The following is an 11426-nucleotide window of genomic DNA, read 5'->3' as shown; positions in this document are numbered from 1 at the left end:
GAAGTAGTGCAAACCCCAAATCTGTATGGCTGGGAGAAGACATCAGCCAACTGCATAGTTTGGGAAGGCTAAAAAAGTTAGTGAAAGAGCTGTTATGAGGAAGAATGGGATAATGAAGAAGGAGGAAAGCCTTTAGCTAGTTACACAGCCCAACTTTTTACTTAGTTGGCTTTGAAATGTGTGAAGCAGTGAGTTTCCCCACTGTGTCCTTTGAGACCTACAAGGGAAGCCCAAGGAAATCAGGAAACATTGTCAGGAATAACCTCCCTGAGATCTTTTCCACTCTTGACTGCAGAGCAGTTGTACCCTGGCAAAGATGTCCCATAGTCCTGACAGCTGAGCTGGAAGGCTCAGTGGCAGGAGCAGTGGTAACAGGTGTCCTGTTTTCGTTTAGGGGAGCTGATGGATGGCCGACGAGGGCTGGTCCCCTCCAATTTTGTTGAGAGAGTTTCAGATGATGACCTCATGATGTTTCTGCCTCCAGAACTGAATGATCTCACCCGTAGCTCATACCAGGAGAAAAGTTTGGTCAGTACAAGCACCAGCAGTGGAGATAAGAGTGAGTTTTCTATTGAAGAGAGTAGCATCAGTCCGTTGGCCAGCAGAGCAGAAGGAGACCAGGAGGAGTCTGTTAGTCACACAGCAGTGCCTTACCCAAGAAAACTGACTCTTATCAAGCAGCTTGCCAGAAGCATAGTTGTAGGCTGGGAACCACCTCTTTTGCCAGCTGGCTGCCCAGACATACAAAGCTACAACATCTATGTGGATGAAGAGCTACGTCAGAACGTGAAGAGTGGCCTTCAGACCAAAGCAGTGATAGAAAAGCTGGATTTACACAGCAGGGCTTACCGCGTATCCGTGCAGACGGTGACGGAGCATGGCAGCTCTGATAAACTGCGCTGCACTTTCTTTGTGGGGCAGGATTTTGGTGTGGCACCAACGATGCTGAAAATCAGAAGCGTCACGGCCACGTCAGCAGAGGTCACGTGGCTTCCCTGCAACAGCAACTACAGCCATGGGGTGTATCTCAATGGGCAGGAGTGTGATGTGACCAAGCCGGGCGTGTACTGGTACACCTTCCGCAACCTGCAGCCCAGCACCCAGTATGTGGCCAAGCTGGAGGCCCGGCCCATGAAAACTCCTTGGGAAGAGGTGCCCAAGGGGCAGGAGCAGGACTCAGCCGTGATACACTTCACTACCCCTCTAGCAGGTACTGCAGGCCTCTGCACATGGAGAGGCTGTGCTTAGCTGGCCCTTTGTTGGGAAGTCATAGGGCAGAGGGAAGCAAGGTTGATTAGGTCCCCAAAGCCTGAGGGTGCTGCACTGTTTTGTCTTAATGTTTTTCCTACTTTGTTTTAAAATTTGATTAGCCCTTCTGCTTTCATTTGCTCTGGGAAGACATCCTCTGTGCTGTTTGGAGCAGCTGGTTGGGCAAGGAGGAGATGGTTTACCATGACTTTGCTCCAAGGATTGCTGCATCTTGGCCTCAGCTACTTTTGCAAAGTTCTGTTTTCTGTGCATTAAAGCTTTCACAGAACAAGAGCACCTTATTTCCTCTGGTTATGTCTGACATTTCCCAGTACTGGCCTGGCTGCTGTAGTTCAGTTCTGCAGGGGCAAGTCTGGTTGGGTGTTTGCTCTTTGGTTCTAACCAGGGTTGAGCTTTATGCTGTAGCCAGATAAGCAAGAGGAAATTGTGTTTTGTCTCTCACAGGCACACCTGATGCTCCTTTGGATGTCCAGGTAGAAACTGGTCCGTCCCCAGGTATCCTGGTTATCAGCTGGTTACCTGTCACCATTGATGCTGAAGGATCTTCCAACGGGGTGCGGGTCACTGGATATGCCGTGTACGCAGATGGACAGAAGGTACTGGCTGTGCATGGGGCTGGGGCTGGGGCTGTTGTGGGGGGAGCATGAAGTATCAGACCTTAAGACATGGAAAGCTGCATCCAGGAAGGTGTCCTGAAGAGGCAGTGACAGTCCTTGGCCCAGAAAGGAGTGACATCAGAGAAGGGACATTGCTTGGGCTGTGTGATGCACACTGCAAAGAACATCTATCAGGATTTTGGAGGCGCTCCTGGGGCAGGACCTTCCAGCAGCAAAACAGCCTCCTCTGCTCGGCCCAGGCACTAGCCTGATCCTCTGTCAAACAGTCCCCAGGGTGTGGACAGAGAACGAAGACAAGTACACAGCCACTGCCAGGGCTTTCTTGTGCATGTGGGAACTGAAGTGTGGTGATCCAGCATAAAGTTGGCATCCCCACAGTGTGGGCAGAAGAGTAGGGAGGGGAATCTGCCCTTCTGCCATGCTTGGGTGAGACCCCACCTGCAGAGCTGCCTCCAGCTCTGGGGCCCCCAACATCAGAGAGATGAGGAGCTGCTGGAACGAGTCAGATGAGGCCATGGAGATGCTTCAAGGATTGGAGCCCCTCTGCTCTGGAGCCAGGCTCAGAGAGCTGAGGGTGTTCACCTGGAGAAGAGAAGGCTCCAGGGAGATCTCAGAGCTTGTTCCAGGGCCTAAAGGGCTTCAGGAGAGCTGGAGAGAGACTGAGGACAAGGGATGGAGGGACAGGAGACAGGGAATGGCTTCCCACAGCCAGAAGTCAGGGTTAGGTGGGATACTGGGAAGTTGTTCCCTGTGAGGTTAATGAGGCCCAGGCACATATTTGTCCAGAGAAGCTTTGGCTCCCCCAGCCCTGGCAGTGTCCAAGGCCAGGTTGAACGGGGCTTGGAGCAACCTAGGGTGCTCCAAGTGGAAGGTGTCCCTGCCCATGGTGGGGGCTGGAATGAGATGGTTTTTAAGGTCCCTTCCAACCCAAACCATTCCATCATTTTAACATACAAACACCCCAGGGTTCTGTTTGTTCAGTACTGTTACTGATACGGAACATCCAAGGACATTCTGTATTGAAAATGTCCTGTGGTCTTATGCACACATTATGTTGTTTGAGGAGCACAGTGCAAAACAGAATGATGCTGTGTTGGATAGTTGCTCTTATGTCGTGGAAATGCTTTTTCCTCTTCACAGGTAAAAAAAAGGAAGGTCTGAGGAAGGTAGTTGAAAGAGCGGCCTAAGAAAGGGAAAAGCTCTTTAAGGCTTAGGAAACAAGGAGGGTTAAAATCTGGAGTAGGAGTGAATATATTCATATTTTGTATACTGTTCAGTTTCTCAAATTTCTCTTTAACATTCATTCTTCACAGATAGTGTGCAGAAGGGTGGGAATTCTGCACAGCTGCTCTCCAGAGCTTTGGGTTCTCTCTGAACTTTGGGTTGGGAATTGAAGGGCTGAGCTGTGCACAATAAATAATTCCTTCCTGTTCTTTTGCTTACAGGTGATAGAAGTTACTTCTCCAACTGCTGGGAGCGTCCTCGTGGACTTGTCCCAGCTTCAGATGTTCCAGGTGTGCCGTGAAGTTTCTGTGAGGACGATGTCTCAGTACGGGGAATCTGTGGATTCAGTTCCAGCCCAGATTTCTTCGGTCCTGCTTCAGTCCTCCTACTGCACTTCCACTGTGTGCACCACTGTCCCCTCCAGACTGCCCCGGGGGGCCCCCAGGGCCTTGCTGCCTACCCGCAGCCCACAGCACATGCTCCCGCTCCGACAGAAAATTCCTGCTGAGAGCTCAGATGCCAAATTGACTGATCCCTCCTCCAGCCCTGTTGGCTCAGCACTGCCTGTGACAGAAAAAGCCTCTTCCCCACCACACCTCCCCTCCCCTAGTGCTTCCTGTGTCCAGGCTCCAGGCACTTCCCCACAGGGGTCAGACACTGAAGGAGACAAGAAATGCCTGAGTGTGCGTCCCCAGCAGGCTGGCACAGTGCTCCCAGGGCAGGGCACGGAGCCTGGGCCTTCCCAGAAACAAGGAATGCAACAGCCGGGTGAAGGGACAGAGGTGCAGGTAGGTGCTTACATCTCCTGCCCAGTGCCAGGTGTGCAGGGGAGGGCAATGGATCCTTTCTGGGGAGTGGGACAAGAAGCCACTGAGCACCTTTCTATGACACAGTGTTGCCTCTGGGCCATCATCCAGCAGTGGCAAACTGTCGGAGTTTTGGCTGCTGTTGTGTACCTGAAAGATGCAGCTCACCTCTTGATTCTGTTTGCTAGCATATGAGGAACAGAGTGAGAAAAGGAAGAATTTGCAGAGTTAAAAGGTTAAAAGGATGTTCCCATGTTAGTGTGGCATTGCTGTGCTCTCTGACTTGAAGAGACTTTCTCCAGTCTGGTGGGTTTGTACAAGACAGTGGTAGAGCACCTTAGTGGATGGCAGAGCAAGGCAGCCTTGGCTTAAGAACTGGCAAACTGTTCTGACACTGGCTAGAGTTCCTAGTGGGTGAGTGAAATTCCCAGTGGTGCTCCTAGTAGGGTGGGTGAGTGCTTTCAGAGTTCTTTTAGGACAGTGGTGAGGATGTCTGAGAGCTGTATAATGATGATGAATGATTGTTCTGTGACAGTGGGGAAGTGGGCCCTCCTGTTGTGGGACGTATTACATCAGGGAAAAGGGTCTATTTCCCATTCTGACTTTTGACATCAGAACTCATAGGAGTGCTTCAAACTGTTAAATTTAGCACAACTTTATTAATCATGGCAGTGTGACCTCGTGAACAGTCAGAGTTAGGCTGAGACTTCTGAAAATTGCTGAAGCAAGAGCAGCGTCGTGAGCCCAAGCCCAAAGGCCAGCTCAATACCCAGAAGAACTGAGATGCTGAGCCCAAAATTTCAGTGGTCAGTGCCTGGTCATTTGCAGCTCACAGTACCTTGGGTCAACTGCTGGATTCATTTGCCCACATTTCATAGAATCATGGAATAGTTGGGGTTTCAAGGCACGTTGAAGATCATCTGGTGCATGACAGGGACACCTTCCACTTGGCCAGACTGCTCCAAGCCTCATCCAACCTGGCCTTGAACACTTCCAGGGATGACGAGTGTTGTGGTGGATTTGTCCCAGCTTCAGGTGTTTGTGGTGTGCCAGAAGGTTTCTGTGAGAGTGATGTCTGAGTCAAGGATTCCGTTCCAGCCCAGATTTCCTTGTTTTTCTGTGAGGCTCTTACTGCACTTCACCTGTTCCCAGCAGTGTTGCCTCTGGACACTCGGGTGTCTGGTGTAGATGGCTGCACTTGTGGTGGTTGCTTTGCCTCCTTTGTGGAGAGGAGTGAAATGAGTGCTTCCAGGATGCAAATCATCCTTCTCTCTTGAGGCGTGTGTCTTGGCTGTCAGCAAAGGGAATCAGAGCAGGAAATCTGAGCTGTGAGATTAGACATGAGATCAGGACTTGCCTGGCTTTTGTCCAGGGGACATTGAGAAGCTTGGTGCTGCAATGTCTCAATGTCCCTGGGGTCTGATCCTTCAGTGTTTTCAAAGTGCCTGGTACATAAGGGCAAAATGCAAGGAGGCTCCCTTGGTTAGAGTAAGAGAAAGAGCTGGTTGATAAGGCCCACCTGCCTTACCCTTTTTGTTTCTGGAGCTCCATTCCTCCATCTCCCAGAGGTTTTCTTGGACTGGTTGGAATACAGATAACGATTCTTTTTCATTCTCACTAGATGATCTAATCAGGAGCTTGTTGCACTCTCTGTGTTTATTGTTCTTCATTAATTCTCCTTTTCTTCACACCCCAGGAAATCCTGGAGTAATATCCTCATCTCCAGCTCAGCCCAAAGTGCTGCATGATTCCTCTGGCAGATGACAGTGGGAAATAACCTTGTTGAATAGTTTGGGCTCTTCTCCGAGCCCTGAAACTTGATACTGTCCATGGCCTGTGGGCCTTTGCTGAGCACTGGGGGCACCGTGTGTCTCCTGGGACCTGAGGGCTTTGTTCCAGGGCTGGCCAAGATTTCCAGCTGCAAGTTGCCTGCCAAAATACTCATATGCCTAGAGCAAAGAACATGTCAGAGGGTCAAAGAGTTTGGGGTGATAAGACTCCATTTTGGTGCATAAGTAGTCTGAGACATCTCCCATTGATTTCACTGTTGGTTTGTTTCCCAGATGGAGCAACCGAGAGCCAAAGCACCAGAGCTGGGAAGCCTGGCGGACAGCAGGGTGAAGCTTCAAACAGAAACCTGCCACGTGTGCTCTGTGCAGGAGACACCCAAAGGTCCCAGTGCTGTCATGGAGAGAGAGGCAGAGAAGCACCTGAGCCCAGAGCCTCCGTCCTCCCCCAGCCAGGATGGGGGGATGCAGGACACCTTCCAAGATGGAAACACTAGTGGGAGCAGCTCCCTGGACTTCCTGAGGTTGTCTTCTGGCAAGGAGGTGATGAAAGAAATGTCCAGAATGAAAAGAGAGGTTTGTTTAACCTTGGCTGAATGTGTGTGTCCATGGAGGGATGTGAACTGTACTTAACCTCCTGAGTTTTCCAGCCTTAGACAGTGCTGTTCTGCAGGCTGTGAAGCGAGGCTCATGGTTTTGTGTGTCCGTATGTGCCATTCACTCCCTTGGGTGCTGCCTGCTTCCTTTCTGTCCTACCACACCTGAGCTGTGTATGTGCTCAGAGAAAGGAAAAATGCTCCTTTGTTGCTGAAATAGAGTCTGGGAGAACTGAGAAAATGTGTTTTGCTTTTCGACAGCAAGAAGAAAAACTGTCGGAAATGGGCCGCCGACAGTTGACCCTTTTCACTGAGCACAACCGGAGTTCTGACCTTTCAGATATTTTGGAAGAGGAGGAAGAAGATGAGCTGTCTCCAGAAGCTCTGGAAGAGAAGAAATGGGACCAGAGAGAGCCGTGTTCCCAGGAGAATGGGGAAAAGGTAACTTGTTCTGAGTGCTGCTTGTGGGGAGTGCCGGTGCAGCCATCCCATGCCATCAGCTCACAGGAGGAGGGGCTGGGCTGAGCCTTTCCTAAAGTCCTGCTGCTCTGCTTTTACTCCCACTGTTGGCTCAAGATAGTAAAAACACAGGTTCCTTGGGAGAGGGAAGGGTGTTTGTTTGTTTGTTTGTTTGTAATAAATGGAGCCAGGGTTTAATTAGTTGGAAAAACACACAGTGTGATGTGGTGTTTAAAATCGATGGAGGGTGATTGAGTTCTTAACGCAGACAGTAAACAGGGAACAGTCAACACTCTAAAGCACAGGGTGTGATTGTTGGGGTGTCCTATGCAGGGCCAGGAGTTGGCCTTGATCCATGTGCGTCCCTTCCAGCTCAGGATATTCCCTGATTCTGTGATTATTTGGCTTAGGCCTTGATGCTTTCTGTTGCCAGGGATGGCACGTAGGAGGGGAGTTGTGGCTTCGTAGTTCAAATGCTGCAAGGGATGAAATCCTGCCTGAGGTGAGCTGTAAGTGACCAGCCTAATTCATGCTCAAAGAGTTAAATCTGGTCTGAATGCACCTGTGGGAATGTGAATCCAACTGCATGGCCTGGAACTGGTGTGGAACCATACAGATTACAGCAGTTGGGATGAATATCCATGAGGGAAAGCACTGAGGGTGAGAGACTGGAAAATTAAAAAGCTTTGCAGGAAGTGTAATATGCCTGGATGGCAAGAAAGCACCCTCTCTTTAATTTTTCACGTAACTGAAGAACATCTGTAGTTGATGGTCCCCTGTGTGGCTGCTGGTCTGTAGGAATGGGGCTGGTGAGCACTAAATGGTAGCAGACAGTGTAGTGACTCTGGAGTAAATTTCCTTTTCTCCTTCTGAAGGGTCTTCTGCTTCCCAGGTGAGGGATTAGACCTGCAGTGCAGCACATCAGGAGCCTCAGGAGAGCCTGGTGGCTGGAGGGGCTGGGGCTGCCTCTGAAGGTTTTGGAAGGGCTTCCGGTTGTTGGGATTGGACTGGAAAAAAATGGAAGAAAAAAAAGTTTCCTCAAAAGAGAAAGGAAGAAATAAGAGCAATCAAGAATGCTATTCTTTGTCTTTTTTTTTTTTTCCTTTCCCTGGGTGTTTTATTTACCTAATGCTTTTATTTGGTTGGGTTTTTTTCCTGAAAAGAAACATCAAAATCCTGCTCATGTCCTGTTGAGCTGAACAAACTGGTGTTTCTTGATTGGATAAAGTGATTGTTTTCTGTGATGGCAGTAACAGAGTGAGGGTGACAATATGCTGAATTGGGAGAGGATTTGAGGGGCAGGAAGCTTTAGGGCACAGAACTCCCATTACTGCCTTATGGATTGAAGGGGATTGGACTGGCTGTTTTCTAGGATTCTGCATATTTAACTACATTTTCTGTTACCTCAAGACTCCTCAGCCAACTCTTCCAGGATCCAGAGGATGAAAATACAGAGGAGTGGTGCTTTTAAGATGTTTATCCTCAAACAAGTTGTTTAATCACTGGAACCATTTATTATATTAAAACTCAAAAACAGAAGCCACAACTTGCAAACAGCTAAAAGAAGTCTTACTGAACTTTTTTTTTTGTATTTATGAATTCTCCATATTCCTAATTGGTGCTAACAAGGCAGGAGCCTTGAGCATGTGTTCTGTAAGGAGAGTTTGAGAAAACTGAGAGGTTTTTGGTCTAGAGGAGTTGAGTGGGAGATTTGTAACTGCCTATTTGCCTGATGGTTAAAAGGATGAGAGCCAAAGTAGTCTTGTTTCTGGGAGATGGTACATTAAAAGAGGCAGAAATCATGAGCTGCTGTTTGGGAAGTTCCTGTTGGAGATGCATTCAAACTTCTTACCCAGGAGGACAGTGCAGCCTTGAGACCGGTCCCCAGAGGGTTCAGGATCTCCATTCTTTGGTGTTTTCAAACCTCATCTAAGCAAAGACATGGATTTATTTTGGCAACAGTCCTGCTGTAATTAGGAGACTGAACTGGAGACCTCTGGAGGCCCCTTCAACCTATTCTAAATATAATTCAAGGCCAAGTTTTACTTGGAAAAAGCTGTAGAGGTTGGAACTCTCAGTAGACAGCTTGCAACTGCCTTTGTTTCTTGCCCACTCTGATTCAGTTTTTAATTATCTCTGAACAGATCTGCATATGGCTGTAGTTTAGAGTAGCTACACATGCTTTGTAATCTATTTGTAAGTGCCTTCAGAACACATTAGTAATATAACTTGTCAGGGTAGTTGAACAAGAGACCTCCAGAGGCATCTTCATACCAAAATGACACTGTGCACCTGGGGATTTTACCTCTTATGTTACTGTTAATGTGATAAGAAATAAACCCGTAAATTCTACAGTTGGTCCACAATAAATTTTAAAATTCAGCAGTGTTATCCCCAAAATTTTATGTAGCCTGGTAGGCTCACGCATCTGCAAGTGAAACTCATGTCTGTGTGGCCCTTTGAGGTAAAGGGTTTTCCTTTGTTTTTGTGGGAACTCTGCTCCTGGATTTGCAGACAGGACCCTGCAGTAGGGCTGCACTTTGCTAGGAGATGGGAAGGGCCCAGGCAGCAACATCTCCAAGGGGTGTCCTACAGCACAGGGCCATTCTCTGTGCTCCAGGGAAAGGACATAGCTAAGGGGGACCCATGGCTCTGTGGGTGAGCCCTGTGGACAAAAGAGCCCACTCAGCTCTGCTGTGGAGGGACGGTGCCTCTCCTGCCCCCATCCCACCCCAAGGGTGTCAAGCCGAGAGGAATCATTGCTGTGGTAGGATGAGAGGTGCTGCAGGTAGCTGTGCCTGTACAGGAGAGGCTGGGAGGGAGCTCTTCCATGCATTTGCCTTCCTTGCTTCCTGACGCATTGCTGGTTCATCCAATTGCTTTTGCCAGAAGATCCATCGCTCCCTTTGCCCCCTCCCCTTGCTTTGCTGCAGCCACAGCTCCATCCTGCTCTGCTGGGAGGGAATCAGGGTCACTTTGCCTCTTGTTTTAATGTTTATTTCCTCTCTTTTTTCCTTTGCTTGTCCTGGCTGTGGCTTTTCTCGGGGTCTGGGTACAGATGGATCTTTGTGATACTGACAGCGATGAGGAGATTCTGGAGAGGATCCTGGAGCTCCCGCTTCAGAAAAACCACAGCAAGAAGTTGTTCAGCATCCCTGAAGTGACTGAGGATGAGGATGAAGACGAGGATGAGAAGGGTGTTATAGAAGAAAAGACAGACCCTCAAGACTCCTTGGAAACACAAACCTACCATTCAGGAAGAACAGACAAACCACCCAACAGCAAGGAGCCATTTCTAAAAGAAGATGGGAGTAACACCTCCATGGATGTCTCTGCTCAGACTCCTCAGGGGGAGCACAGTGCTAAGGAGAGCAGTGCGGAGGCTGACCGTGCAAATCCTGACTTTGGCCAGCTGTCTTGCAGTCAAAAAAAGGCACACTGGAACTGGGGCGACCAGGAGAATGATCCAAAGTCTGGGAGTGGGACAAGTCCCTCTTGGAAGAAGAGGAAGGGAAATAATTATCAGGAGAAGATCCGGAGTCGGCCTGAGATAAATAGGAAGAGACAGAGTGATCTAACAGAGCACTGCAGTCGTCTGCTGGGCAACTGCAGCCAGATGGGGAGTGGGTTATACAGAGCTCCCAGTCTCAGGGAGGAGCTGAATATTGTCAGCAATGCTGGTGGGAAGGATGGGTTGGATTTGTACAGCCGGGCCAGACAAGGCACCTTACAGAAAAAAGCCCCAAGAGCAGTGGGATCAGGGGGGGCAGAACCAGCAATGGTAGCAACAGAGCGCCCCAGCCCCAGAAGCCTGGAAATAGACATCGAGTATGACTCCGAAGATGATCAGGATTCAACCTGTGCATCCTCCCTGGAGAGCAGGCTGTGGCCAGAGAGGTCCCAGAGCTGCCGGGGGGACTGGAGTGATTGCTCTAGTCAGTCTGAAGTTGCCCACCTGGGTGGCAGAAGGGACCTGACCAGGCTGGAGATGATGGAAGAGCAGGGTATGGAGTGGGCCAGGTCTCCAAGCCAGGACCTACGATTCTTCTGCTGGGAGAAGGAAGCCCCGAGGTGTGAGAGCAGTTCTGAGGAGCAGGGCTGGGAGCTGGACTGTAAGTCATCTGGCTGGAGAAGGAGGCTCGAACATTCTTCGAAGGGGATACGTAGCACCTCCTTGCACAAAAGGGTTGGGTGACTTTTCCTATTCTGGCTTTGAAGCAGCTTGCAGTGGTGCTGGCTTCCCTCTGCTTCCCTGGCCTGCCTGTATCTTGCTTTGTTCAGTGTTGTCCAGAGAAAGGACCCTCCTCTAGGATTGGAAGAATATCTGAGAGATTCTGTAGTTCTGTGCTGCTCCATGGCTTTTCTTGTAGTAGCTGCTTCTGCTTTTCCTGCTCCCTGACCAAGTGTCACCGATGCAGTATTCCTTTTCACACTGGTTCTTCCTCCCCATGGCAGGAGGCTGTGGGACCCAAGCGAAAATCCCTGGTGCAATAAGCTGATTGGTGAAAGCTTTGTGTAGATGCTGACTGTAATGTCATTGCCTCCCCTCGAAATGCCCTTTCCTGCATCTTCACCCTCACCAAGGGGATCGTCACTGGTGCCTGGCAGAGTGCCTGCCTGTCCTCAGTTCTGTTTTCAAACTCCCTTGGTCTTTCCAGCTCTAGAGTG

At 49.6% G+C, this 11426-nt stretch overlaps 1 protein-coding gene across 20 annotated transcripts in view; it reads left to right on the top strand.

Annotated features, from left to right (window-relative positions):
* TSPOAP1 (TSPO associated protein 1) overlaps positions 1 to 11426 on the top strand; it is a 69056-nt gene that overhangs the window by 41832 nt on the left and 15798 nt on the right. For 19 of the 20 annotated variants that reach the window (XR_009489208.1, XR_009489211.1, XR_009489210.1 and 16 more), the window contains 6 exons: positions 395 to 1210; positions 1714 to 1865; positions 3332 to 3898; positions 5980 to 6279; positions 6561 to 6740; positions 9817 to 10944. Coding sequence is in view for 11 of the 20 variants with exons in the window: in XM_059866257.1 (XP_059722240.1) it covers positions 395 to 1210; positions 1714 to 1865; positions 3332 to 3898; positions 5980 to 6279; positions 6561 to 6740; positions 9817 to 10944 (3143 nt within the window). In the remaining 9 variants the exon portion in view is untranslated. The remainder of the gene's footprint in view (positions 1 to 394; positions 1211 to 1713; positions 1866 to 3331; positions 3899 to 5979; positions 6280 to 6560; positions 6741 to 9816; positions 10945 to 11426) is intronic. The other variant, XM_059866247.1, reaches the window with a different exon arrangement.

This window comes from Haemorhous mexicanus, chromosome 22 (genome assembly GCF_027477595.1).
Source record: "Haemorhous mexicanus isolate bHaeMex1 chromosome 22, bHaeMex1.pri, whole genome shotgun sequence".
NCBI lineage: Eukaryota > Metazoa > Chordata > Aves > Passeriformes > Fringillidae > Haemorhous > Haemorhous mexicanus.
Note: the sequence above shows the minus strand (reverse complement) of the source record. Positions and strands in the feature narration are given on the sequence as shown.